Source organism: Aspergillus japonicus (assembly GCF_003184785.1).
Source record: "Aspergillus japonicus CBS 114.51 unplaced genomic scaffold BO86scaffold_89, whole genome shotgun sequence".
Lineage (NCBI taxonomy): Eukaryota > Fungi > Ascomycota > Eurotiomycetes > Eurotiales > Aspergillaceae > Aspergillus > Aspergillus japonicus.
In genome coordinates, this window is record NW_020291726.1 from 40,581 (window position 1) to 67,796 (window position 27,216).

Here is a 27,216-nt window from a genome sequence, read left to right on the forward strand (position 1 = left end):
GCCTTGTCCTGATCACACTGCTGCTTGGAGGACTGTTTCTGGTCCTCGAGTTTCTTATTGCATTCATTCTCGAGGGTGGTTTTATCCTGGTCGCATTTGGCCTTGTCCCCAGCCTTGTCCTGATCACACTTGGTCTGCTCCGCCGCCATGTCCTGCCGGCACTTGTCCTCGACCTGCTTGACGCGGATCGTGCAGTCCTCCTGCTCCATCTCCTCCTGATACCGCATCAGCAGGAACCCCGGGGCACTGGTGAGCGGCGGGTCGCCGGCCTTGGTGTGCCAGCATTCCTTGCGGACGGGGTCCCATGAGGCCACCAGCGCGCGCTCACCCCGGAGGATCAGGCTGACGCAGTTCAGGGCCGAGTTCATCTTGTAGCGAGAGATGGCGCCGGTCGAGGCCGGCCGCTGGCCGCAGGAGATCTCGACCAGGTTGAAGTTGACCGTCTCGTTGCGGGGCAGGGTTCCGCTGCAGCAGTCGCTGAGGTCCGTGACCGTCTCGTCGGCGAGCGCCTTACAGCTGTCCGCTGCGGAGACGGCATCGATCCAGGCCAGGGGACTGACGCACAGGGCGGAGAATATAAAAGCGTTGAAGCGCATGATTGTTGTGCGTGTGGGGGGGGCACCGAATCAATGCACAAGAAACGCGAATGATCGTTCTGAGGGGGGCGGGCAGGTAAAGGACGTTGTTGGGGCTAGGGCTGGGGGACGGAGGGGGGTAAAATCCCACTCCTTCTTCTCACCGTTCTGGACAAAAGCAGAGCACATTTGCTCAAATAATGGCCCATGGCACGAGGCTCGGCTCCGAATGCAGTGGGAATGCAAAGTATGATCGCGGCTGCAGACTACGCGCGTCATTGACTGCATATTGAGAGAGAGTGGAGAGTGTCCAGATATCTGCAAGCGTACAAGTCCTGGCTTTGTGGGAAAGGTGGCCCACCCTGGCTATTGCAACCCCAATGCGACTCTGTCTTTGGGTGAATTCGATGACTTCACTTCACATTGTTGATGTCACCTTGACGGTTCACTTGAGATGGTTGGATCATGAACACAAGAATGAGGAAAGAGGTGCATGGACTGATGAAGACCGGGTTTGAAACAGTCCCCGGATTCAGTCCAAGGCTCGTCGCTAAATCTTCATCATGCCTACAGATCTTTCATTTGACCACTCAGCAGTGTAGTGCTTAGCGATTGTGGCTAATTCAGACTGACTATGTCCGTTGATGCAGGTAAGTGCGGCGGGGGTGTACAGTACTCCAGTGCTGTGCCAACCAGCCGCTGTGCAAACATGTGCGAATTCAACCCTACAATGGCGGGTGACTCTGCATTATAGTAGTTTTACCAGAAGGCAGTTCAGTCGGAGACCAAAAGATTCAATTCCAATGTGATCATATGCAAAGATAACCTATACGACCATTTTTCTGGCCTCTCAAACACTTTCCCACCCAGCAGCTCTGTCCAATCTATGCCAATGGTTCTCATAATACCGCCCACACCATCCCCCTCCCTTCCAAGAGGGTAGCATGATACACGGCCGGCATCAAGCAGCCGGAGGCCAATTCACGAGCAAAAAGGAAATCGGCAAGCCACCTTTCATGGCTTGTCGAGCGGGCCCGGGCGATCACACTTGACGTAGCAGATGGGGCCACCCTCGGGGGGGTACTTGATGGGCATGCAGTCCTCGACGCCGTCAAAAATCCACCCGAGCTCACAGGGCTTGACGGGCTGGCAGGCGGTCTTTTTTTTATCCCAGTACCAGCCGATGTCGCAGTTGTTGGGCACACAGACGCGGCCGACGCGGTGCTCGCCCGGCGGACAGTCGGGCATCTTCTCGCACTCCTTGCCGTTCCAGAAGGTGTTGGGCTCGGCGCAGGGGGCGCAGCCTTTCTCGGGGCCCTGGTAGTAGTACTCCGGGTTCACGCAGCCGGGCCGCAGCCGACAGCCCGTCGGGCTTGGGTACTCGTCCGGGCGACATTGCTCGCAGCGGTTCTCGAAGGGCAGGTAGACCTGGTTCTCGTCCGGGTCGCAGAAAGCCTTCTCCTCGCACTTGTCGCGCTCCACCATGTACACCTGGCCGTGCTGGCACGGGGTTGGGGAGCACTTCAGCTCAAACGGATTCCAGTACAGGTCCTCCGGGCAGTACGGGTTGGGCGCACAGTCGCGCCCGTTGTAGTAGCCCCACGGCCGGCAGCGGTCGGTGTGGTCGCAGCCGTTCAGCGACCAGAAGAACACCTGCCCGTCTGGGCACGAGGGCTTCTCGCACTTCTGGGTGCGCGGGTTGTAGTAGAGGTCCGGCGGCACGCAGGTCACGCAGTCCACCCCGTTGTGCTGGTATCCGGACGGGCAGCAGTGGGGCTGGCTGTTCGAATCCAGGACCACGACGGGCGTCGGGCATTTGTCGGTGCTCTGCGCGTGAACCGCGGTGAGCACCACGCCCACGATGGCGAGAGAGGCATGGGAGAAGTGCATGATGATGTTCCCCGATGTCGTGATGGAAGAGATACAAGGCGCAACAACGGCTTGGGAGATGGAATTTCTGTCGCTATCCCGGACCAGGCAGGAGCAGTTGGTCCAGCTACTTATTACTTTAGGCTAGTCTTTTGCTTTTCCCACACTCTCGGGAAGTGTTGGGCGGCATTGACCTGACCACACCCTGCGAATGCAACCTCCGCTAGCGGACAGAACAGAATGCATGACGACGTGAATGCCGAAACAAACTTCCAGTGGAGTGTGTGGAGTGTATTTCCTTTGTATGCATGTTTTCTGGCTTGAAGGTAGTATTGAGTATCCGGTTCCAAGCTTTCACTGTCGTTCAATATAACCTTTTCTTGAATATACGGGAACGAACCACTGATGGACCACTCATGATGATGACACTTCCGTGACGTTTCCGTAATAGTAATTTAGGTTGCCAAGCTTTTTCCGGCTGCGGCTGCGGCTGCGGCTGCGGGGATCAGTCCGGGTTCCAATTCCGGGGCGGGACTTAGGGTTACCTTACCACTTGGATTACCACCTGGAAAAACCTTTGGGTTACCTCCTCCGCAAACTGACACCTGCCAGTGCCGTTGACTTCGGAATTGAGTTCGGAATTTGAGTTTTCATCAACTTAGTTCTTTTCTATGGGATCCATATCAAGTCCTCAAGTCCCGTCCCAGAGTGCCCAGATCCACTTGACTTATACTTACAGCATAGTGTATCCATGTTCCCGCCGAATGCGGCGACAGCCAGCGTGGCCCTTTTAGGTTACATCCTTGTCCTTGAGGGGCTCACATCTTAAGGTTAAAACTCACTCTAAATGAGATCGAGATCCAATGCACGAGTCTTGGATCGAACCAGACTAAAGCTAGCAAGTGGTCGCCGTGAAGGCAGCAACAAGTCCGGTTACCTACAGAGTCCGGAGCAACCACCGGATTCAGAGCCAGGTCGGCAGTCAATGCGATCATGTCCCATCCCGCGTCTAGAGTTACATCGGATGCTGTACAGTATGAGGACACAGCGAGATCGCTGAGACCGAGATCAATCCGTGGTAATGGGATCGCTTCTTTGAAATCGAAGGCGTCATGTAACCCTGTCCTGCGTTCCATCAGCAGCGGTGTTGTGGCCAGACTGAAACCCAGAAAAAGGGTCATCTGGATCGAGAATGGCTACTGCACCACTACCTCTTCCCCCACTTCGAAGAATGGTAAAAGTAGCCCGAGATGAGTACGTGGCTTGCCAACCCAACCGTAGGGGAAGTCTATTCCGCCTTAGAGATCTACGGTACAAATGTACGATGAGGAATGTTCTCCCTTGCTCCAGGCCAAGTGATACCTTATTATGGATACGACTAGCGAACATGCTTCACAGATTCCAGACGTGTGTCTTGACAGGCACCGAGACAACGAGCTTCTTCGGGCAGAGGCAATGTAGACTAGGCCCATTCATTCAAATGCCAACAGACATCGCGCAGCCTTGGTTACGCATTCACACATCATCATCACTCGAGAAGATACCAGCGATGGAGGTGTCCTGGGGCGGCAGGATCGGCCAGCGCCGCCCGCCCGCATCATCCTGCACCGTCACACAGATCTTGCCCCGGCTATCGTTCAGCTCCTTGATGTTGCCATACCACGACGGATTCAGCCGGTAGATCTGACAGACGAGTTCCCTCACATTGAAGCCTTCCCGGGCGTCGAAGTTCCACCAGGCAAGATTCACCGGCTTAACCTCGGTGATCTTGGCGTCCTTCTGTTTGGTGTATTTCTGCAGCCCCTTGAAGAACGTGATCATGTCCGAGCGACTGGCGGCGACCACCAGCCAGCGGTGCCAGTCGCCCGCGCCGTTGTCCTTGTTGAGCTGGATGAGGTGGGAATAGTAGGGCCGGGTCCCCGAGGTAGCAGACTCATCCATGATGACGGATTGTGGATGGGAGGTGTGCGTGACTTGCAAAAGCAATAGAAGCAGAGATTGAACGGGTGTTCGTCCAAGGGTAGTTCCAGCGGTGGTTATGAGTGGCCGGGGTGGTTGGCTATCCGCGATAAACCTATGTTTTATACTGTACCAGACGTCTATGGTGATGTTGTGGATTGCTCGTTGAGCACTCTCAGATGGATGTCGTCACCCCTGCAACGTTTTCGGCTCCTGGCAGCTGTCAGGATGCAAGCATACTTGGTCAGTACGGTACCATTCCTCGAGAGATCGCCCGAGAAGTCATGACGTTCATGACGTTCATGACGTTCATGACGTTCATGAACGTGCTCCAGTCGAATCCGGGGAAAGAGACATGCGTAAGACAATGAAGCACCAGGCTTGATCAGCCAGTACTAGACATATGGACTTGTGAATAAACACCCACTCTCCGTCTAACAGGGCATACTAAGATCACGGATGCTTCTATGGCCTCGAAGCCATCATCGCCACACTCCTAGTCAAGGTTTACTCTTTTTGTTTGTTCTACAAAGTAACATATGTGTAGTACACACCAGCCTCACTATAGCTGGAATACCACTTAGTTTACAATATTCATGTTCTGTCACAGTCTTCTCTGTAATCATAAGCTTATGAGGTCGTAACTCTTAAGACAACAAAAGTACTCAAATTCAAGAACTAATATTATAATATTTCTGGATGACTATATTAGTAGCGGTGTTGACTAGCTTTGATACCCCAGATCTCTTACTTCATTCCATTTTTATAATTTGAACAGCTTTATTTTTAGATTAAAATAGCAACATTCAAATTATTTTGCCGCGTTATTCCTGTCAATATTGAGACTTTTATTATATTTTATTAATTTCTATAACAAATAATAACACGCCAATATATTAATGACTGCAAAGAGAATTAGCACAGTCACGGCTCTGTAGAGCAGATTGCTTTCGGCTCAACTGATCATTCCCAAGTGCTCCACCCGCCATAAACAACGCTGGGAGTATGGAAGGCCTGTCTCAACGGGTGCATACACAGTCACCGGGTCCTTATGAACGAAGAGAAATTATTGCTAGCCTGCTCACTACATGCTTTTTCTCCAAGTTGAACCAAATCCCTGAGTTTTGCTGTGGACTATAGCATTGCTTCGTGAGAGTGTTTAATAGACAAATATTATGGCTTTGCTTCATGGTCATAGGGTACAAGCCTTAGATTGTTGCTTCTGAAGCACTTACTGCTTAAATGTAGTTTATGTGAGAATTTCCATGACCTTCGTAAAACCATGGGCTTCTCACTAGGGCTGGGGGCCTCACCTTACTTTTTTTCCTTCTTAGGTAGGGGGCCTGTGGCTGATCGCTAGAAAATATAAGGGCACTACTACAACGTCTACAAACATGATGATCACAAGTGTTCAACATGCAAGAATTTTGAACTTCTTTATACACAGCTACAAAAACGGACGTTCCAATGTCGCGACTTGGAAACGAGCAGGTGTATACCTGTGCCTGGAGGTCAGGTCCCAAACCACTACAGCAAAGTCGTATACTAATGCCGAAACAGATCCAAACGCAATCCCCATTTACCATTGCGAGATCGGAAGGTTAGCTCGTGTGGGAGCCCAGGAATGTGCATCGCCAGTCTCCCAAGCCCAGGTTTCTACAGACCAAAACATCACCATATGTATATCAAACCCTGCTAGCATGCATAGCGGGGGCAGTGTGTACATTCTCGGTGAATGGACGCTGCTTGGGGCGTTGATCTGCGGAGAGGTCATCTGATCTCTTACCTTTTCGAAGAATTTCTGCTCGGCTGAAATCAATAAGCATGACTCGCGCTGCCTCTTCGTTCCATAGGAAATTAGACATATGCAAGTCGCAGTGCAAAACACCAGCTTCGCGGACCTCAGCTTCTGTATCATTCATGTAGTGCTGTAAACGTGGGCGATCTGACTCCTCCTACCTCAGTCCCCCGGACACTTTCCCCCTCCTCTCGCGGGAATGTCTTGATCTGAAGGGCCTTCTGCAGCGCACGCCTTCCTTCCTCGGATGCAACCTTCTGCCTGAAGATACCCCGATTCCCTTGAAATTACTCGAAAAGGAATCTCAAGAAGGCCAGTACGCTCTTGTCTCGAGCTGCCGCTCAATCTGGCGGACTTCCTCAGACCCCGAACAATGCCCCTTACCACCTAAAGCCATGCCCGCCCAGCTTGTAGTAGGCGTGCAGAGCTCACTCACCGTGCATCTGTCCGACTCGACACCTTTGACGCAGTGGCCGGGTACGCAGGGCATTCTGAACGAGGACGAAGGCAACTACATTGCCGTCTTGTTCCTGGCTTGGGCCTATATCCTGTCTGCGCAGTGGGCGGAGATCATGCAGAGGGTGGCTGGGTGTACGGTTCACCTTTCTCCGCCTGACGAGAATTAATCCGATGGGAAACCCAGCGGCCAATACGCCGCTGCAATCGAGCTGGGCTACGAAGCCGACGCCGACGAAGCAAGATGGTGGAGGTCCATCCTCTCTGGATCTGATAGTTCCAGTCACTGGACAACAGAGTACAACCACCAAACCTACCAGTCTCCGTGGTCCGTCTGCCTCGCAAAAGCATGCCGCATAGCCCTGCCCTAACGCCCCAGCCCCCCTCTGTGCCTGCTCTCGACCAGCTACAGCCACCGTCATCCCACACAGCCCTACAATACCTCACCCGCTTCAGCACCCACCACCATCTCTACGCCCAAACCGCAGCAGCCCTAGCAGCAGCACTCTACATCCCATTCCTCCAGGGAAAGGAAACAGCAATCACCCTCCCAACCCCTCAACGATCCCTTACCCCTTTACCACCACTGCCACTACCAACCCCACTACCCACCCCCGCCCAAGCCCCCACAAGCAACGAATCTCACAACCCCATATCGAACCACACCCTCCTCCCATATTTCATGATCCTCAGCACAAACCCATAGAGCCTCCGCTCCCTCCTACACAGCACATTCTTCAATCCCGAAATCGAATGCCATCTCGTCAGCGCATGGCTCAACCCCGCCTTCGCTGTCCTTACTCCCCTCCTCCAGGCCAACGATATCCCCGCACTACTAAACCTCCTCGCGCGTCGCGCCCCCCGACTCGGGGGATTATGGCTCGGTGCGTTCATTGTAGGCATCGCTGGATCCATTCTCCGGGATGTGCGGAATGGGATGGCTGCGGTTGAGTTGCATGCTGCTGCGTGGGTTGGGAGGGAGGCGTCATTCGTTATGCTGAAGCCGGGGGTGCGCGATGGAGATATGATCCGTCGTGAGGATGAGGCTCGGTTACTCTTTCTTACTAGTTCCGGTTACGAGGGAGGGGGAGGGGAAGAGGGGTGAGGGTGGAGCAGAGCGCCGGTTTATCCGTGGAAACCTCTGGGAGTGACGGCGCTGGTTGAGGCTGAGTTGCAGGTGCGGCTGCATGCGTCGTGTGGGTGTCATTGCCTCGAGTATCGGGGGTGGAGATGGGGGCTTGTGGGTGGTGCGGAGCTTGAGGATGTGGAGGTAAGGATTTTTATGGATTGTGGGGTTGAGCCGGGGGGTCGTGATGTGCGAGAGGAGGGCTCATTCGTGCTTGATTCGGAGATCACTGGCTTCTGAGGTGTTGTCGGAGGTGGCGCGTGGGATCTTCGGCTGGCTGCGCGCGAGGGGGTATCCGGCGAGTGAGAAGGCTATATATCAGCATGAGTGGGTGGATTTGGCGAGTTCGGACGAGGACGATGAGGTGGAGGATGTCGAATCGAGTACTATCGACGGGAGGATCGGCTCCTGAGGAGTCTTCCGTGGTTGACTGGGCGATTGTGTAGACCAGGGAAAAACAGCGAGTGGTAGTAAGGTCTGTAGAAATCTATCCAATGCTGCGTTGTAGCGTAGATACAAGCACCACCTCAAACCTACACATCACATCAAGCAAACACCGGCCGTATCTTCCCCGCCGCCCGATCAGCCAACCGCTCCGCCATCAGCGTCCCATACACCTGCCGCGCCCACGCGCAGCACACCCTCCGTGTATCCTTAGGATCGATGATTTCCTCCACCCCGAACGCATTGGCCGTGCGCACCGGATTCATCAACCGGCGGTATTCCTCCTCCAGTTCCCGATACCGCGCCGCTTTCTCGCCGCGCAGCTCCGCCTCGCGCAGTTCCTGGCGGTGCGCCACCTCGATGCCCCCTTCCAGCGGGAGGGACCCCCACTGCCCGGAGGGCCAGGCCACCTGCATGACGGGGTCGCGGGCCCCGAGCATCAGACCCCCGGCCACCCCGTAGGCGCGGCGGACGATGACGTTGAACAGCGGCGTCGTGGTGGTGAAGTAGGTCTTGCCCAGTTCCACGCCCCAGCGCATTGTGGCGGTGCGTTCGGCGACGGTGCCGATGGCGTAGCCGGCTATATCCATGGATTCGGATTAGCAAAGACACGAGCCAAGGGCAAGAAACTGGAGGCCTGTCGATGCACAAGGGGAACTCACGAACATCGATGAACTGCAAAACCGGCAGGTTCATCACATCGCACAATTTCAGCAACCGGGCCAGCTTCTGACTCCCCGCCGCGTCCAGGGCACCCCCGTTCACCTCGCAATTGAGCGAGACCACCCCCACGGGACGCCCGTCCAGCCTCGCCAGCCCCCCGATCGCCGTGCGGCCCCACAGGGGCCCGATCTCAAACCACGACCCACAGTCGACCACGCTGCGTATAATCGTCCAGGGGTTGTACATCCTGGTCTGACGGCGTGGGATGATCCGGCGCAGGGCCTCATCTTCCCGATCAGCCGGGTCTTCGGATGCGATCACGGGTGGCGCCTCGCGGCCGGAATTGGGCAGGTAGCCCAGCACCGTGCGCAGCTGCTCGTAGCACTCGGCTTCGTTGGCGGCGACGTTGTCGATGGTTCCGTTGGTGCAGTGCACTACGGGCCCGCCCAGCGTCTGGAAATCCAGACCTTCTTCGAAGGTGGCGCCTTTGACTACATCCGGGCCGGCGTTGAACAGCGAGCCCACGTCGGCGGCCATGACGGAGAAATGGCACGACACGACACGCGCAGCTCCAAGGCCGATCTGCAAGACGTTCGTAGTTTCGTTAGCTTAGTTGCAGTCACCCGCTAGGGAAACGCTTACGGCTGGACCGACAACCGCACCGAGATTCGGGATTCCCTGGTTCAATTGCTCCACGACGTATTTGTACATCGACACATAGGGCAGATAGCTGTACCCTGCCGACCGGATGAGCGTGACGCTGCCGCCCCCGGAGCTTCCATCGACCAGCTTGACTATCGGTAGCTTTAGTGCAAGCGCGAGCTTTTCGATGTAAATGGTCTTCTCGTGCGAGGCACCATCCGCGTGCCCGCTGCGGAGGGTGAAGTCGTCCGCTGTGAGCAGCACACGACGGCCGCGCAACCGGCCCGTCCCTTGAACATTGTTACTCGGTACGAACGCGACGGGCTTCTCGCGCATCGGGCCGGTTTGCTCCCACGTCACGGTGCCGGACAGAGAGCCTATCTCCTGGAAGCTCCCCGGGTCGAGCAAAGCGTCCAGTCGCGCGCGCACCCATAACTTTCCGGCCTGCTTCTGGCGGATGTAGCCCCGTCGAAAGGCGTCGGGCGTGGCAGCGATACTGCGGAGGGTTTCAATTTGAGCGAGCACATCCGAGTAGTCGGCCGGTAGATGCGACGCGACCTGGCGCAAGCGCTTTGAAGCAGTCGCTGAGGATGGATGGGTATCCTTCGCGTCGCTATCGCTATTGTCATCTGGCATTTTGATGGATTGATCAGTAAGGGCTCTGAATTTGTGGCTGGTTTATCGTTGCAGAGATGATCAGCCGTGAGGGGTAAGATTAAGTCAGCCCTCAGCCCCGAGGTCCGAGGATGAACCACATCAACATAAACAATCACTAAGCCAGGCCAACTGCACAAAGACAATAGACCATCTAAAATGTCACGACCTCGACCGCTCACACGCTTGCTTGTTGCAAACAGGTATGCTTCCATCTCAGCCCGGTAGACCAAATTACTGACCGAACAGGGGCGAAATAGCGGTGCGCATCATCCGAGCAGCCCGTGAGCTGTCACCACCAATTCAAGTGCTCGCTCTTTACACAGAGCAAGATCGCTCTCACTGCGACCTGGGTCGCCCTGATAAGGAAATCCTGGTGGAATCGCCCGCAGCATACCTGGATATTCCGCTGCTGATCCGTCTTGCGAAAGAGCATGCCGTCGAGGCCGTGCACCCGGGCTACGGGTTCCTGAGCGAGAGCGCCGACTTCGCCCGCCACATGCAAGATGTCGGAGTTGCGGTCGTCGGGCCAGGCTGGGAGACACTGGCGCGAAGCGGCGACAAGCTCCAAGCAAAGCAACTTGCTGTCGAGTGCGGTGTGCCTGTCTTGCCAGCCACGCCGACCCCAACAGCCGACATCGCCCTGATCCGGGATTTCGCACACAAGGTCCAATACCCCGTGATGATTAAGGCTGTGGACGGTGGTGGGGGGCGAGGGATTCGTTTGGTCCGCGATGAAGGTGACCTGGAGCGTGCAGTCGACGCAGCGATGGCAGAGTCGCCTTCGCGGACGGTTTTCGCAGAGAAAGCCGCACTGGACGGATATCGCCATATCGAGGTGCAAGTAGTAGGTGACAGACATGACGTCTGTCAGCTCGGGGAGCGCGATTGCAGCGTACAGCGACGGTTCCAGAAGGTAGTCGAGATGGCCCCGTCTCTAATCCTCGACCGAGATCTGGTGCAGCAGGTGCTGGATGCGGCCCTGAGCATGGCGAAGGCCGTTCGTTACCGTTCGCTAGGTACTGTGGAGTTTCTGGTCAATGAGCAGCAAGGCCAATTCTACTTTCTTGAGATCAATCCACGTCTACAAGTCGAGCATACCATTACAGAGGCGATTCATGGGATCGACCTCGTCCAGATACAGCTGCGACTAGCGCAAGGGAGTACGCTTTCGCAGGCTGGTTTAGAGCCGGCATCACTGGTAGCTCCTCGTCTGTATTCCATACAGCTACGGTTATGCGCCGAAGATCCTCATGACCGCTTCTCGCTCAGCACAGGCAAAGTGACTGAGTTCAGAAGTCCAGGCGGCAACGGGGTCAGAATCGATACCCATGTGAGCTCGACTGGTGCAGAATCAGTGACAGTTGGCACCCAGTTCGATAATCTACTCGCCAAGATCATCGTGACCGCATCCAGCTGGGAAGCCACGGTGCAGAAAACTCTTCGAGTGCTAGCAGACACGAGAATCGGCGGCATCCGCACCAATCTAGATCTGCTGCGCGGGATCACCGGCCACGAAGACTTTCTGTCGGGCAGAATCGACAACCAATGGCTGGAGTCGCACCTGACGGAAGTCCTTGATCTGGGGAGCCATGCGGGAACAGGTCGCCGCGAACATGCCCATTCGAGAGCCAGCTTCTCAACGCTTGTCGGAAGCCCAGCGTCAAATCCACTCCTTCGCGGGGGCGACGCATGGTCAGTTGTCCTCGAGCCTCTCCACTCTCCCCAGAAGCAACCCCAGGACACGGACGCCCGGCGTCATCATCTCCGGGTGACGCGCGTACTCCAGAACGACTTCCCCTCCACTTTAGCAGCCGAAGTCGAGTACACCACCGCCACCTCGTCAACAGCGTATCGCCTCCAGCTCGCAGCCACCACGACTGCAGCGTCGGCCTTGGTCTCGTCCACCCATCGGCGCGGGGACACCCGCAACCCGCGACACATTGTCCTCCCGCTGTCCGGCAAGCTGATCGAGATCCTAGTGGCGACCGGCAATCACATCGCCAAAGACCAGGTCGTGGCCTTTGTCAAGCAGATGAAAATGGAGGTGGAGATTCGCAGCACCCGCGCGGGCCGCGCGCACTGGGTGTATGCGATGGAAGACGACGAGGACGATGTAGCAGAAGGCATGTTATTGGTCGAATTGGAGGACAACGCGGTGAAGGGGAAATTGTGACTGTCCCTTTACTGAGTGCCAGGTATTGCAGCGCGTGCGGTAGACGACACCCCCAACATGCAAGTTCTATTAAAAAGGTAGCCCGCATTCCAGACCAGCTACATTTGACATTCTGCGTGCCATCGATTCGGAAGAGTCTAGAAACGTTCTAGAGCGTGACCTTGCAGACTGCCACGTACCTTGTTTACATATTTCCATGGTTCCCTTGCATCACGTAGATTGTGGGACAGCGCGATAAATATAGCGCGATCTGCATGCCTTTCGTACGGGAGCTGTGATCCAGGAACAAAAATGTCTTGGTGGAGGGGTATCTGGCAAAAGAATGAAGCCATCTTCGTCAGCACCTAATCTGAACTGCGCTGGTTCTTGAGGGGGAGGTAGAGTGAGTGAAGCGAGTGAGTTGGTGGAAAGGGAAAACAAAGAGGGATGACCTCATCTGCCGCCGTCGGCTCCACTCCACCTCTCTGATCGTCACATGCAGCTGTGCACTGGGCAGCAGTCAACTAACTACGTAGCAGCAGCAGCCACTCTCCGCACTCATCCTCTGCTTCTCTTTCATGGTGTCAAGTCATACACAACCTTCCAACACCAACACCAACACCAACATTCCACAGCTTGTACCAGCCATGGACGCACTAAACCTCTACATTCTCACCTTCAATTGCGCCCGAAACCTCGTCGACGTCGATCGATTCTCTCACCACTTCTTCGACTCCCTCCCGCTCACCGACAATCTCAACAACTCCTCCTCATCTGCCCCTCCCCCCGATCTCATCGTACTCTCGCTACAAGAAATCGCGCCGATCGCGTACGCCTTCCTTGGGGGCTCATTCCTGACCCCGTACTTCGACGCGCTGAGCCAGGTGGTGAACCGCGCGGTCGCGCAGCGCTGGGATGATGTACATTACGTCAACATCGTGACGGACAACTCCGGGATGACAGGGTTGATGGTGTTTGCCCGGTCCGACGTGGCAGGCCAGATAGCCTGGCTCGAGACGGCCCGGATAGGTTTTGGGTTCCAAGAGATGGGCAACAAGGGTGCCGTGGGAGCGCGACTCGGATACCTGGCATCAACCTCATCATCATCATCCCGGCGGGACGGTGAAGGAGAAAGAGAAGACGCACAACAACCCGTAGAGCTGACCTTTGTGGCCGCGCATCTCGCGCCAATGGAATGGGCGGTTGAGCGCAGGAATGCGGATTGGCGCAGCCTGGTCGAACGGCTGGTCTTCGAGCGTCAGGATAGTCGTGTCGCCGCTGCAGGTCGGGAGCCTGACATGACCGAAGAAGAAGACAATCCCGCACTATCGGAAAGCGCACCCCTGCTCCAACAGCACTCTGCAGCGGCTTCGCCGGTCGGGCAACAACAACATGATCTCCGGGGCATCTACGTCCCTACGAGTTACCTCTTTCTGGCAGGAGACCTCAACTACCGGACGGCCGACCGACCGCCCCATCCGGGCGATCGGACGAGCAGATTCCCCCGGGTGAATGTAGAGACGTCGGACCCGCGCCATTACTCGCATCTGCTCAAGGAGGATCAGCTGAGTCGGGAGAGGGCCCAGTCGCGGTGCTTTCAGGGACTATCGGAGGCGCCGATCAGCTTTCCTCCGACGTACAAGTACAGCCTGGCGGCACGTCACGCCGTAAGTAAAGCGGTGGGCGATCACCACGGCGCATTGTCGCAGGATTGGCAGTGGACGGGGACCCGCTGGCCCAGTTGGTGTGACCGTGTGCTGTACCTGGACCAGCCTGGACAGCCCGTCCGGCCGTTGCGCTACGATGCGCTGCCGCTGTTTCCAACCTCTGACCATCGTGCCGTCGCGCTCGCGGTCTCCGTGCCGGCCCGGCCAATGCGACCAGCAGATGCGCTGGCCCAACGGCCGGCGGCGGGCCCGTTCCCGATCGACCCAGACTGGGCGCGTAGACGAGATGCGGCGCGGCGGAAGGAGCTGGTGGTGGGCTGTGTCGCGTATCTCGGGCTGACCTGGGAGGGCAACGGGGTGTTGGTGGCCACGGTGGTTGGGCTTCTGGGTGCATGGCTCGTGCTTCGCTCACTATTGAACGCCTGACGAGGCGTCGCGTTGCAGCCTTAGTGTCAGAAAGAAAATCTGCGACTTGAAACCCTCCCCTTATTTTCCCCTCCTACGCGGAGCCCTGCCCCATGTCGATCGGAGGGAGACAAGGAGGGGGGGGATTGATCTTCGATCCAGTCAGATGAATAATTGCCGACACGAACAGGTGTGAACTGTGAAAGTGTGATGTGGTCCTGAGTCGTTCACCTCAAAATAAGCCAAACATCCCCCCTGCGACCGTTCGTTCGGGTTTCACGCTCAAACAGTGGACTCCGCGTCCGGCGGGTTTGGCGACCTATTTTTTGGCACAGAGGTCTCAGCTAGTTCGACTCTGCCCGCGCCAACACGAGACAGACAAGACAGACAGACAATTAGCCTAGTTTCTCTCTTTTCTTCCTCCCGACCGAGCAGTAGTGCCACCGGACATGATCGCCGAAGGTCACGCACCCATGAAGATCCTGATGCACCGTTCACCGTTCACCAGCAGCTGCATCGGGATTAGAAGCGCAATGGTAGCTTCTAGGCCAGAAGTATAAGTTACGGGAAGGTCAGGTGAACAGAACGATTTGCAAGGGTGATCTAGACCGGGCGGATTCCGCCCAACCCGCTAGCTTTCTTCATACAAAGGGAAGCAGCAACAACTGCAGCAGCAGACAAGGATTGGATGTCATGGATAACGGTTCAAACAACCAGGACGGATCGATGCAATAGACCAGGTCCCTAAGATCTGAGTCAGAAAATCGAGCAAAAAAAACGGTTTTCCCGTGTTGGACCAGCCTCACTCATTATTCCGTTAATTAGTTATTTTGGCAACTTAGGGATGCCACTTAGTCATCTATCTATCACCAAGCTCCCTCTGACATCTACAGTGCATCACATGACCACCCACCCACACGGAAAAGGAGTAAGAAAAAGCGAGACAGGGAGGGGGAATGAGAGGGGCAGGGGACAAAAAAAAAAAAGTTCGGCCGGGGTTTAGGAATGAAGTCGGGAGATTTTTTTTTCTTCTTTGATGGGGCTTGAATCTTAGTCTCGAAGATGGAGTTCGATTGTGGATAGACCCGCGCGGTAGAAAAGACTGCCACTTGTAGAGGGGAGACTAGACTAACCCGTCTTCGCAATCTCGATAAGCTCGACCTCTCGCTCTTCGCTATTGTTCCTAGCTTTGGATAAGCAAACTTGATGCTGCGAGGGTCGGAAACATGCGCTTGCCTCGCCTCATCTTCTGGATCGTGTACTATAGGAGGATTGTCGGATGACAGCGAGGCCAAGCAGGCGGCAACGTACTTATAGACAGTCACTAGGGAAAAGAAGGAGACATGCTTAGTGCTCCGTCGAAGGGCGGAAAACGAAAAGAAAAGAAAAAAATAAACCAAAGAAAAAAAGAACTGGAGCCTGAACTAACAACAAGGGTCTGTCTGTCTGTCTTGTCTTGTCTTTGGGCCCCCGCTCTTTTGCCCTCCACTGGTGAAACCGATTCGGGCCAGCAGCGAGCAGGAAGGTACCCAGAAGTCAAGTCGGTCGCTTAATTTGACCCAACTACGATTGATCTATGTAGTATGCATAGTGCTCCGTACTGTGAAAGCAACAAGAGAGAATCATAGAGAGAGCAGCACGGAAGACGGAAGTCGGGATACGGAAATTGACCCTACCTGCATTATCCGGAAAGGGAATTTTTATGAGCTGGGCCGTTGGGAGTCGAGATTAATTAGCCATGATTCTTTCCTCACTCATTTCCCTTCGCGAAGTGATTGCGCTGGGAAATCGGCTGATTGATTAACTGAATTGAATGGATATATATTAATTCGCATTTGATTCGAGGATGCTAAGCGATTGACATCGTACGACGACGACGATCTTGTCCAGAGTAGAAAGGTCGGGTGGTGGGCGAAGTGAGGTGACAGCTGGCCGGTGAACAAAGGATGTCAAATGTGATGTTCCTGATAACAATGCAAATATGTACCCTGCCTGTACCATGTCCTGTACCCTGTACCCTACACCCTGAGCCCTGAGCCGAGCCTAACTTAACAGGCTACATACCACCCTGACTGACCCTGACCGACCCTGACCGATCTTGATCTCGAACGGTTAGACTTGCCGAATTGCGTGAGAGCTTAAAATTACTCGCTCAGCTCAAAGAGTGAGAAAAGGAGAGGGGGGGGGGGGGGGGGGTGTTGAGGAATGCCGGGATGATGTGGCAAGGTATGTTTACTATGTATGATATGTTGTATGTCAAAATTCAAATCGGGAGGGTGGAGGCCTCCAGAAATTGAATTGATTGTTCTGGAACTGGTCGGGAACGAGGGATTGCGATTGTGACATGCAGCCGAAGCATGGACTGCCATCACCGTCTAGGTACTGTAGCACTGCACAAGCATCCAGCCCATGGAACACTGTGACGGAGAATTGTCCCTCAAACAGTGGTTGCACATGATCAAGCTGGGTCAAGTGACCTTGCCAGCTAAGAATCAGATGTGTAATCACCTTTGATCGCCCGTGGATTGTTGCTCGCCGAAAGTTCTGGACCTTCTCGCCGGAACGCCTTACCTTAGGATTAGGATTAGGATGAGGATTAAGGATTCGACCTTTCCAGGTGTCATCCATCTTACTACTTTACGCTGCCTCGGGAAAAAAAGATGAGGCTCAGAGACGAACAGACCAATCAGTTGCAGAATAATCCCTGCACTCTCGTTGAACACTTTCCTTCGAGGCTTGGAAGGCTTGGGAGGCTTGGAGGCTTGAGGTGAGGTACCTTATGGACTATTAGCCCCATGCAGTCATGCAGTCATTCCTGCCAATCGACCAGGATTAGACGGATTTACGGCTTACAAGCTGAGGGCTTGCTGGCTGGAAGTGACGGCGGCGGCGGATGCTGACTGTTCCACTTCAGCCAACCCAACCGACTGGGACCGCGGTTACTTACGGTCCACTGCAGTCTTGATTACCCGTGGTTAAAGATGATGGACTAGATGCAGTCAGCATTAGCATTACTTCCTCTCGCAGTACTCTTGCCTACCTCTACCTTCTTCTTGGCCTGGGCTCCAGCTGGGCTCCAGCCAAACGGAAAGGCCGAAGGAAAAGGACGAGAATCCTTGTTGGGGGTGAGCGGGTGGAACAGGTGATCTGCCGATGTGAGTGTCCGATTCAATGCTCAATGAAAATTCATTCAATGATGGAGAGATGAAAAGATGAAAAGGACAAAGCTCGGTACCATTCCTGTCAATCCGCCCTGCCCTCTGACTCGCTCAGCCAAAGTAACCCGTCATTAATGTCATGCAGGGATCTTCGACAAGACGGACAATCAGGCAGACCTCTCGTCAATGGATTGACATATCCCGTGTTTTCCGAAAGCCGACTTGCTGCTGCCCAGACTTGCAATCCCCCGTCCGAAAAGGACTAGACCCAAGGGGGCAAAAATGGGAGAGACACAAAACGGGAAGGGAAAAAAAAAAGTGGCCCGGGGAAAAGCAAAAGCAAATGGGAAAAGGGTAAAAGGAGAGAGAGAAAAAAAGAAAAGAAAAAAAAAAGGAGTAGGGAAGCTTAGTCGACGTTCCAGAAACTGTGGAAACTTCGACCTTGGTGCGACGGTTCGGCCCAAGATCCAGACTCTGGAGCTACGCTTCTCATAGCCCTCATCAATCCGAAACTCCTTGACGATGATGCATGACGGCTGGTCGATGGCCAGTCATCCAATTACATAGTACTCCATAGTATGCTTTACTCTGGCAGCCGGATTCTTGAGTCGATCGGGAATTGACCACATCCACAAAGCATTATTGGCATATTACCATCATGGATGCAGGTTAAGTTGAGGAAAGAGAATTAATTAATTGTTCTGACAGGGCTAGGGCCCACGCCGCCCTGCAATCATGTCTCTGCTTGCCTGTCCCTTTTCCCGGCTAGTACTCCGTAGACTACAGTACAACCAGGCAGTTGAGGCAAAGTCAGTCAGGGGCCAAAAGCAAAAATCACCTGCGAGTCATTAATTCTGCCAGCAGTAGGTGAATTGGAAGCTGTAACATGGGGGCAGAATGTGAGGCACGTCTTGGAACTTTTATGAGAGGGGAAAGCAATAATAATTCACTAAATGGGGGAATTTTCTTTCATTTTTCTTGCTTCCATTTTCTTGGGGCTCTTGGGTTTCTCTCCTGTCTCCCCTCTCTTGTCTTCCCTACTGGATCATTTTCGAACATCCAGCCGAGAAACACGGAATCCACTGTTGAGACTTTGGCGGCCACCAAACTACCAATAACGATTCCATCAGTGATGCCCAGGATCTCAAGCGAAGGATTGTTACGACTGCCTTGGGTCAACCATGATTTGCCTGTTGCACCTGGCCAGTCTCGTCATTGCCACACACACTCTCTCTTGTCACCCGGGACCATTTCAGGTACCAAGAAGTCATTGAAGGTCGATTCGTACAGCAGTGCAACTGGTGCCTCTCATTCGACGACTGACTGCATCAGAATCATCTTTCTATACAATCCGGGCTCCATCTGAGCCCCCTCTCCCCGTCCCGTGGCCCGTTAGATGGCATGGAACCCAAATTTTAATCTCCCTGGCCGGGACAGCGAGGACCATTCGCAGAGCATGCTTTATATTGTTCTTGCAATTGCGGTGATTTGATTGTCATTAATGCCTAACTAACCGTACGACGACGGGTCTGCCCTTTTTCCCCGTCTCTCACCTCTCTCGTGAGTCGTAACTCTCTCTCTCGCCTACAGTCCGAGTGCTCCTAGCCCCAAACACTCTCTGGCTTGTTTCGCATCTTGACACTAGATCTCCCGTGCTCCATCCAACAACGGATATAAATCATTGGGATCCCTATCTCTGCAATTAACTACCTTTATCTCTCGTTTCTTCTTTCTGCCCTCCAAGTTGGTTCCTCTCAACGAGATTCCTCACTTCCATTCAGTTTCTTCACGGTGATAATCATTGATCGTTGATCGTTCAATTTTGTGTCTCCTTCTTTCATCCCTTCCTTCATTCCTTTACGGTTGCATTTTCAGTGGTCTCCACGTCCATTTGGATTTTTTGCTTATTTTTGTTGTGAATTTATTATTATCATCATTTTTATCATTTTTATTATTTTGTCTCTCTTTCGCCCCATCCCACCACCACCCACTATAGTGGCGCAGCCCAACCTCAGCGCTAGAACCTCAACGGACCCCCGGCGCGGCGCTTGCGATTCCTTTTCCACCAAACCACTCACAATCGAACACCCCCCCCTTGCTGGTGTCGCTGCAGGACAACGGCCTTGCGATCTTGACGTAATTGCCCCGTGGCGTGGAATTGGGTCTAATTTCCTTTGGGTCCTAAGGCCCTAAGATTATTATTATCTATAACTGCCCTTACTTTTCTGGACTATTTTTTTTTTTCGGATCTTCTGGAATTTTTTTTTCTGGGGTTTCCTTTTAACTTGGCCTGGTTCCGCTTCAAGTCGTCGCAAAATCCCCAGCCCTAGAAAAAGCTCCCTTGACGGGATTCCATTCAGCTCCGGCCTTTCAGTCAATCGTGACCACACTCATCCAGCAACTCCAACACCTGACTGCTATCTTACGATACTCACTCGACTCGACTCGACTCGACTCGACTTCCGATATTCACCATGTTCTCCTGTGCTAACTATCCTCGTGGCTGCCGTGGCCGTGTGAACATTAATGGCGGCAAATGCCCCGACTGTGTGGTATGTTCATCCCGCTGGAAGCTTACTTCCTACTTTATACTGACTCATGGGCCCTACAGCAATTGAAGCTCCGTCACCCTCGGTCAACTTCTCCCTTCGCCCAACCCAGAGATTACCGTCGAGCCCTGCCGTCGGAGATTCTGAACGACTCACCATACAAGGAGATGATCGATCGCTGCGCATGATGAATGACCTGATGGCAACATTGCGACGGGCAGGGGCGCAACGGATTATCTCCCGGATCTCTATCTATTATTGAATGGCAGGGGTCCTGCCGGCTGGGACCGATCCCCGGAGGCCCTTGTGCCCTCGCCCACATTTCCTTCGCGTTTCTTTTTGCATCTTAATCATGTGCTCGGACTGGAATGCATTTCTGGGAGTTTGGATCGATCATCTTCGGGCTGAGACCCGTGTGAGGGCGACTTTGTTGCATCTCGACCGATCGCAACGGTCGGACGCTTCTTTTTTTTTGCTTCGCTGCACGCCCGCCCTCACTCGCCAACGCGGTATCGCTATCTCCGATGGACCTGCCGACAGTTGGAAAGCGCATGGACCTCTGCGACACGATTTTTGTCATCGTATTTCGCATCGGCAAACCGGAGTCACAGCATTGGGTCTACAGGGGTTCTTAGGTTGCTTTACTGGGTGGTTTATGCGGGTTGACTGTGATTTGGGAGTTCCGGAACGGTCTACAGCTGGTCTACAGCAAAGACGCGATAGGGATCCGAGTATCCCTCGGTCTTCGCGATGGGCAGTCGATCTTCTGGATGGCGCACAAGAAAAATGTCAACTCAGCGCGCGCGCAACTGGGAATCTCTGCTGCGGGCGGGCAGTGGGCGCAGGTGGAATTCCTTTTCTTCTTCTTTTCTTTTTCTTCTCCCTTCTTCTCACTATCCTTGACTCCCCCCTTTATTCCTGGTCCTTCCTTTGTGCGTGATCATCATCACGACTTCATCCTGACATCGTCTTGTAATTCTTCTCTTTGTCATGTCTTTGCTGCTTTCGTTGTTGTAATATGCGTTGGCCGATTTACCCATACCCAATTCGGCTACCTGTACGATCCAAGGTACTTCCTTTTTTTTTCTACTCGTCATACTTGAATATACCCTATTTCTTTTTCTTTCCCTTTGCTATGATCATGATTCGTGTCTCGAAAGTAGGTAGCCGTCTTTAACAAAGAAAGCCCGAATTTCGCACTGCACCTATTACCTGGTTCCTACTAGATGCCTGAAACGGACACCGAGTGAGTAGACTTCCTACGGGTTGGGTGAAGTGTGGTGACACCATTCCTCGGTAGATCGATGACCCTCTCGGGATCTGCCTTGAACCCTGTTTCCCCCCTCTCTTACTTTTTGCTTCTACGATTTTCTACGCTGGTCTGTCGTGAACAGCTGATCTCTTTCGTCTTGGAGCCCGTGATGCCTGCAGCATCAGCATCTCACCACTTGCTTGGAAGTACCGTTCGACTGTCCATGTGACCCTTCGAGCCAAGCACCCTGCAGACCAGGTATACCCAAGGTACTACGGTATGGTCGGCGGAGTTCGAAGTCATCATGAATCAACCATTAGTAAGAGCCAGTCCCGAGGACCATCCCTGCGCCGTAACTGCTTATCTGTCACCTGTCATTTGTCTTTGGTAGGGGGGGCGTGCGGCGCAACGTATGAATTCCACCTCAGGGCTCCTCCCCTTCCTTCTTGTGACCCCGCCCCGCTCGGCATTGCCCGGACCGTTGCAGCTTGTTCTTCTGCCTTGCCTTGCCTTGCCTTGCCTTGCTTTACCTGGTCTTGGTCTTGGTCTTCCGATCACCCGTGCAAGAGACCAGCCGTACTGCCCACGGTCCAAGAGGGAGTGGTCGTGTCAGCACGGAGTTAATCGAAATGGGATTGCCGTACTCCGTCCTCACCGTTGGGGTTCCTCCCTCTAGTCTAGACTGCACTGCCTTCGTGTCAGCCTGGTATAGATACTCGTGTTATTTTATGAACAATATTAACAAGAACAAATTAACCAACGGTGTCGCCTGGTCTCAGCATCCCGACACGGTATGAATTACTGACCGACTAAGTTTCTCTCTATGTGTACAGCCGAATTCCCAAGCCCGCCGCTTTGCGAGGTCAAGCCTAGCAAAACGTCAGGAAATATCTTCCTATGAGTATTGTACTTACCCGTCAACGGCATTGATCCACCATCTGCTACCCGGTCTCCACTAACTGCCATCCTCCCCTCCCCTCTTCCCAGTTCCCACCCCCTCACTTGGTACCCGCTCCCTCCCGGTGGTCTGGCACATTCTAAGAGTATGCTGGTATTGGTGCTGGTAAGTGGTGTGACGCGTTTGGGTTCTGGTCTCTGTCGTCCTCTTTGCGATCGTCATGATTCACTCAAACAGCGCATACTCTGAGACTGGCAGTGCGGTGTCGATGTCGACTTTCCTGCTTTGTGGTTGCCTGACGTCAATGCGGGGTAAACGGCCTCTCCTCTCAAACATGAACAAGTTGATGATCGGAGGTGATGCACTTCTATTTGTCTGGAGTAATCAGCCTCGGTTCACTGCTGGACACTATGTTTCCCCCTCGCCGCTGCTGCTGCTGCATGCATGCATGGATCGAGGAACGGCGACGACCGCAGTGCAGATACGCACGCAGCCCACTGGACGTGGAAAACTCCATCCGTGTACGGAGTAGTGTACAGTGTTCTCATCCAGTCAATACAACAAAATGCACCCACCTACAGACCAGTAATCTTGTCATTCCCCTTCCAACAAGACCTAGTCGTAGACGACAACCCGCTGCAGCAAAGTAAGCAATAACACGAGCAAAACCATGCAACCCCACTCGTCAATGACATCGACATCAACCCTGATGGCTGCGCGGTGGCGCACTGATCTTCTTATCCTGACGTCTTATTATTATCGATTATTCGGCAGAAGGGTGGTGTGTAGGTGGCATATGCAGCCGGGATCGGCGTCTAGACCTGTCCGTGGGTCGAGCCCTGCCTTGGTCTTCCCGTGCGGGTTGACTAGGTGTCGCGCTGGCTGGCTGGCTGGCTGGTTGACTGGCTAGTGACTTGGCAGGTAGGTGTTGGCTGCAGATGATCTGCTCTGCGTTGGCTTGGGGGGATGCAATGCACTGTTAGTACTTACTTCCCGTCGGGGTGGTGGCTGGATTGGATTGGATGGGTCTAGATGGGTGATGTTGGGTTGGTTATAGAAGTACCTAGTAGCGATGGGTGCGGTCCAGTGGGTTCTGGGGATACGAGGTCACGGTACATATTATAGGAGCCAGGGTGACTAGGCAGGGGGTAATGGTAAATAAGTTTCAACGTCCAGGTTAGAGAGAGGTAACCCTTCGGGGTGTGGGTATAAGGGAGAGGTAATGTACAGTATATGTGCTCGGGTTTACTGGTTCGAGCATTCCCGGGCCCCCAGTTGATGGCGGGGTTTGGTTTTTCTGGGGGCTAAATGTGGGCTACAAGGATAGAACGGTACTGGGATGTTGGGTGCCGGCTGGAGCTTTGACAGTGCATTTGACAGGTGAGGTTCGGTGGACTGATTGGGATGGGGTATAAATGTATGGAGTATTGGGGATGGGTTATTATGTGAGGTGAGTGGAGGAAAGGGTCGAGACCGGTCGAGGCGGCGGTGGGGATCATCCCTGGGGTTCCAGACTCTTCTTGGTCAGTATGGGCAAGAGAGTTGGTACTGTGTTGCCTGGCTTGGCGGGTTGAGGGATTGTAATGACTCGGATGACTTTCGCTTTATATACGGTGATCAGATAAGTTGTCATGTCGTTGTGGTTGGTCAATTGATGCTTGGCATAAATAGAGATGTCCTGTGTTTATGTACTAGTAATTACTGGGTTCTGATGGACCACCTTCTCACGGTATTGTGAGTCGTTGAAAGTGCACCTCAAGTCACAAATCCATGGCATAGTTTCTATCAACTAGACTATCAGATATAACTTGTATGCGAAACACCTGGCAAAACACTTGGCCACAAAGGAAGAGGCTACGGTTACATCGTGAGCTTTGAATTCACGACTTATTCATATGGCAACCATGTGGACAGCACCACATCCGACTCGCACCTCTAGATTATATGTGCTTCGCAAGAGCTCCAGTAAGGTCGTGGGAGCTTAAGGAAGGCGCATTCAACGCGCCTCATCTCCCAAACATGCAATCGCCCAAACGTCCCTTCCTCAGCAAGATGGCACCTACGAGCATACAGTCTCCACCCGCCGTGAGCGTCCCGCTTCCAATCCACACATCGTTTAGTGAATATCACAAGACCTTGATATAGGTACTTCTGCAGCTTATCCGCTTGCGTGAACAGTTCTCCGTCGTCGAGAACAATGGATCGCTTGCGAAGATCCAAATCTGCGCGCTCCGTCCGGCGAAGCCACCACAGCTCCGTCTCCAGCGACACCTCCGATCCTGTTGTCGCGAGACAACACGCCACCACAGCTGCCTCTCTCGCGATGCTGCGCTCCAAGTGCTCGTATGATGCTCTGGGCGGCCCTGGAAGCATGGCAGTGCCCTCTAGAAGCCATCGATATACTAGATCGCGGCAAAACGCAAGCAATTGCCCCCTCGACAGCGCAATTTCTCGCTCCTCAGTTACCATGGACTCCAGCACACACGGCGAGGACTACTCGTCTGTGACACTGCCTTCCATAAGCGAGTTTCAGGGTTTCGACAGCCAAGATTATTTTTTGCCCTCGTCTTATAGACGTCTGCGCAAGTCACGATCCATGTTCTCCACTGGACAACGCTGTTCGCGCATGTCTCACGGAGTCTCCTCCCCCTTGAACGATGCTACAATTACTGAGGGCGAGCAAGCCTCGCGTACGGCACGCACTTATGGCACCTTGCGGCGTTCAATGTCTTTTCTTCGCGGGGAAAAGCCGCCGGCTGGTCCGCTACGGCATGTGCAGAGTCATGACACGGCAATTGACCTGGCTCGCAATCAGTTTCAACAGCAGTCGGCAGATGACTCCCCTCAGACGGAACAGCCGCGGCTGTCTGTGCCTAAAACTCGTCGAGAGCATAGAGCATTCAGAAAAACGCTTCGTCCGACCGCATCGGCTGCGGGTGCTGCTGGCACGCCTTCGGCTCCCCAGCCCAGAAGCGTTCACTCTTATGGAAAAGCGAGATCTCTCTCTTCGTCCATCAAGAAAGGAATCAAGAAGGTCTTGGGTCTTTCGAGACCATCTGCGGGCGAAGTCGTGGCGCCGGGGGGTTCTCCATCCCACCAGGACAAGACAGGGACAGGTGTCAATGAACGGGGCACTGGGCGCTGGGTAACGCACAGCCCCCACACTCCTACTACGACTCATCTTGAAGCCTATGTACACACGAAACAGTATCCAGACGCCGTGATTGCCGAAAGCTCAGAAAGCGTGGCTACGAGTCGCTCTCGCGTGACAAGCTGGGCAGACTCGACCGTTGCAAATACTATTGTGACCGGCAACATAGGTGGTCGAAGCCATTTGTCGGTAATTGAAGAGAAAGTTCATTCGGAACAGGCCCTTGCAGGTGCTTCGTCCTATGAAAACAGCCCCATTTCCCACGGTAGCTCTGTCAGGCCAACAACCAAGATTGACAGCCAACGGTTGTATTCCGCCTTGATGAGAAGGATTGGTGAGGGCAAAGCACCGGATGCAAGCGAAAGCATCGCCATTGGTCATGTCAAAGAGCATCGCATCGTCCCAACGCCTGCTGCCTCAGTAGCTGTGCGTCACAATGGGCAGACCGTCCGTATGATTCCTAGTGATGAATCCATCCCATCATCCAAGTCCTTCATCACCGCGAACGCCGGCACGAAGACTCCGCCGCGACGGTCACAGTGTCCCACTCAGTGCCTCCCAGAATCCTCTTGTCCTGGCAAGAACCGATTGAGGACCTCCTTGACCTCTGGTAACGAGGGCATTGCTCTTACAAGGGCCAGCAAGCCGTCTATGGAGGTAGCCGCCGGACGCCTAGGTACCCCCGATCATCAGAGTCCTGACGCAGTTTCCAACTCTCCCAGTGTATATTCTCGCTCCACCGGCGGCAAGTCGCTCGATACAACCAACGGCGAGGTTTCCTCCAAGTTGCCAGACGAGCCAGGAACGGCTACAATCTACGACACTCACCGAGCTACCTACAGCTCCCCGAAGCACTATCCGGAAGTTCATTCACGTCGAGCATCGGCCCGGCCCAGCGCGGACTGGAAGCAATGGATGCACACGGAGATTGCGAAAATTGAGAATCTCAACCCCACCCAATCCCACTATCGCGAGAATGCACAGATCCAAAGCGATGAAGATGACTTATTTAGCGAAGCTTCCACTCGCTGGATCGAGAGAGCTCAAGGCGGTGTCTTTATCGACGACGATATGTGGTCGGATCGCAAGGTCACTTCGACTAGCAATTTTTCGCGTCCCTTCAGCCGGTCGTCCAGTGTTCAGACCGTAGTAACCACGAGAAGAGAGCAGAACGACGGACCAGCGCCCCCGCCGCTGCCTTCTAGACCGATGTCTCCAAGCTTCACCCACCATGCGATTAGCTACGGCCCCTTCCAGAGTCAAATCGATTCTCGCAGGGACAGTTTTGCGTTGTCGCCAATGCAAACAATTCCATCAAACCGATTCCGCATGCCCGAGTCCCCGACACCGCGAAGAGACAAATCTGGAGGAGTATCTCATAAGATGGCGAGTGCAACGTACGGCAGACATCCGGCCAGGTGCCCCCCGGCAGCGCGGGATTCCAGGTCCCTGCATGGTCGAACGAGTCGAGGGTATCGCGACCACCGACAGCTAACCAATGAGAACGTGAAAGTCGAGAACGACTACCATGACATGAAGGGTCAGGATACTCCATCGCCAAGTTCATGCTCGCCCATATCGAGCAAGCGTATGGTGGAGATGTTTTTGGAGAGCCGACGACGCCAGGCTGGGGTGGAAGCGACTGATGGGGGTGCTATGAGTGCCTTCATCTAGCGGTTTTGGTCCTGGAGATATTGTTTTGTGTTATGAACAAGAACAAGACACTTATGCCTTGGGCTGATGAATTGTTTGTGAGCCGTACTTTTTGTTCCTCCATAGATGTATGTATGCATGC

General features: G+C 54.0%; 10 protein-coding genes across 10 annotated transcripts in view; 6 read left to right on the top strand and 4 right to left on the bottom strand.

Annotated features, from left to right (window-relative positions):
* Positions 1-596, bottom strand: part of BO86DRAFT_404337 (WD40 repeat domain-containing protein) — a gene marked incomplete at both ends in the record, with an annotated part of 1,781 nt that extends 1,185 nt beyond the window's left edge. The window contains one exon of the mRNA XM_025674004.1: positions 17-596. Coding sequence (XP_025522680.1) covers positions 17-596 — 580 coding nt within the window. The remainder of the gene's footprint in view (positions 1-16) is intronic.
* A 1,017-nt stretch (positions 597-1,613) lies between these two features.
* BO86DRAFT_297062 (uncharacterized protein) lies at positions 1,614-2,345 on the bottom strand (the record flags this gene model as incomplete). The annotated part of the gene is made up of 1 exon (XM_025667421.1): positions 1,614-2,345. A coding segment is annotated over one exon (732 nt), but the record flags the coding sequence as incomplete, so codon positions are not given.
* Positions 2,346-3,863: 1,518 nt separating this feature from the next.
* Positions 3,864-4,448, bottom strand: BO86DRAFT_442409 (uncharacterized protein). The gene has a single exon (XM_025676305.1). The coding sequence runs from the start codon at positions 4,383-4,385 to the stop codon at positions 3,960-3,962; it is 426 nt and encodes a 141-aa protein (XP_025522682.1). The 5' UTR covers positions 4,386-4,448; the 3' UTR covers positions 3,864-3,959.
* A 1,422-nt stretch (positions 4,449-5,870) lies between these two features.
* On the top strand, positions 5,871-6,827 carry BO86DRAFT_404340 (uncharacterized protein; the record flags this gene model as incomplete). Its single annotated transcript, XM_025674005.1, has 2 exons — positions 5,871-5,914; positions 6,368-6,827. The coding sequence occupies 2 exons, from the start codon at positions 5,871-5,873 to the stop codon at positions 6,825-6,827; spliced, it is 504 nt and encodes a 167-aa protein (XP_025522683.1).
* Positions 6,828-8,328: 1,501 nt separating this feature from the next.
* Positions 8,329-10,168, bottom strand: BO86DRAFT_383554 (acyl-CoA carboxylase subunit beta; the record flags this gene model as incomplete). Its single annotated transcript, XM_025670846.1, has 3 exons — positions 8,329-8,807; positions 8,890-9,472; positions 9,533-10,168. 3 exons carry the CDS (start codon positions 10,166-10,168, stop codon positions 8,329-8,331), a joined length of 1,698 nt encoding a protein of 565 aa, XP_025522684.1.
* Positions 10,169-10,345: 177 nt separating this feature from the next.
* On the top strand, positions 10,346-12,362 carry BO86DRAFT_422888 (putative pyruvate carboxylase; the record flags this gene model as incomplete). The annotated part of the gene is made up of 2 exons (XM_025675372.1): positions 10,346-10,389; positions 10,436-12,362. The coding sequence occupies 2 exons, from the start codon at positions 10,346-10,348 to the stop codon at positions 12,360-12,362; spliced, it is 1,971 nt and encodes a 656-aa protein (XP_025522685.1).
* Positions 12,363-12,988: 626 nt separating this feature from the next.
* BO86DRAFT_422889 (putative inositol 5-phosphatase) lies at positions 12,989-14,434 on the top strand (the record flags this gene model as incomplete). The annotated part of the gene is made up of 2 exons (XM_025675373.1): positions 12,989-13,598; positions 13,656-14,434. 2 exons carry the CDS (start codon positions 12,989-12,991, stop codon positions 14,432-14,434), a joined length of 1,389 nt encoding a protein of 462 aa, XP_025522686.1.
* Positions 14,435-20,045: 5,611 nt separating this feature from the next.
* On the top strand, positions 20,046-20,308 carry BO86DRAFT_422890 (uncharacterized protein; the record flags this gene model as incomplete). The annotated part of the gene is made up of 2 exons (XM_025675374.1): positions 20,046-20,123; positions 20,183-20,308. 2 exons carry the CDS (start codon positions 20,046-20,048, stop codon positions 20,306-20,308), a joined length of 204 nt encoding a protein of 67 aa, XP_025522687.1.
* BO86DRAFT_238240 (uncharacterized protein) lies at positions 20,132-21,388 on the top strand. The gene has a single exon (XM_025667071.1). The coding sequence runs from the start codon at positions 20,383-20,385 to the stop codon at positions 21,058-21,060; it is 678 nt and encodes a 225-aa protein (XP_025522688.1). The 5' UTR covers positions 20,132-20,382; the 3' UTR covers positions 21,061-21,388.
* A 3,079-nt stretch (positions 21,389-24,467) lies between these two features.
* Positions 24,468-27,095, top strand: BO86DRAFT_324788 (uncharacterized protein; the record flags this gene model as incomplete). Its single annotated transcript, XM_025668494.1, has 1 exon — positions 24,468-27,095. The coding sequence occupies one exon, from the start codon at positions 24,468-24,470 to the stop codon at positions 27,093-27,095; it is 2,628 nt and encodes an 875-aa protein (XP_025522689.1).
* Between the last annotated feature and the right edge of the window lie 121 nt (positions 27,096-27,216).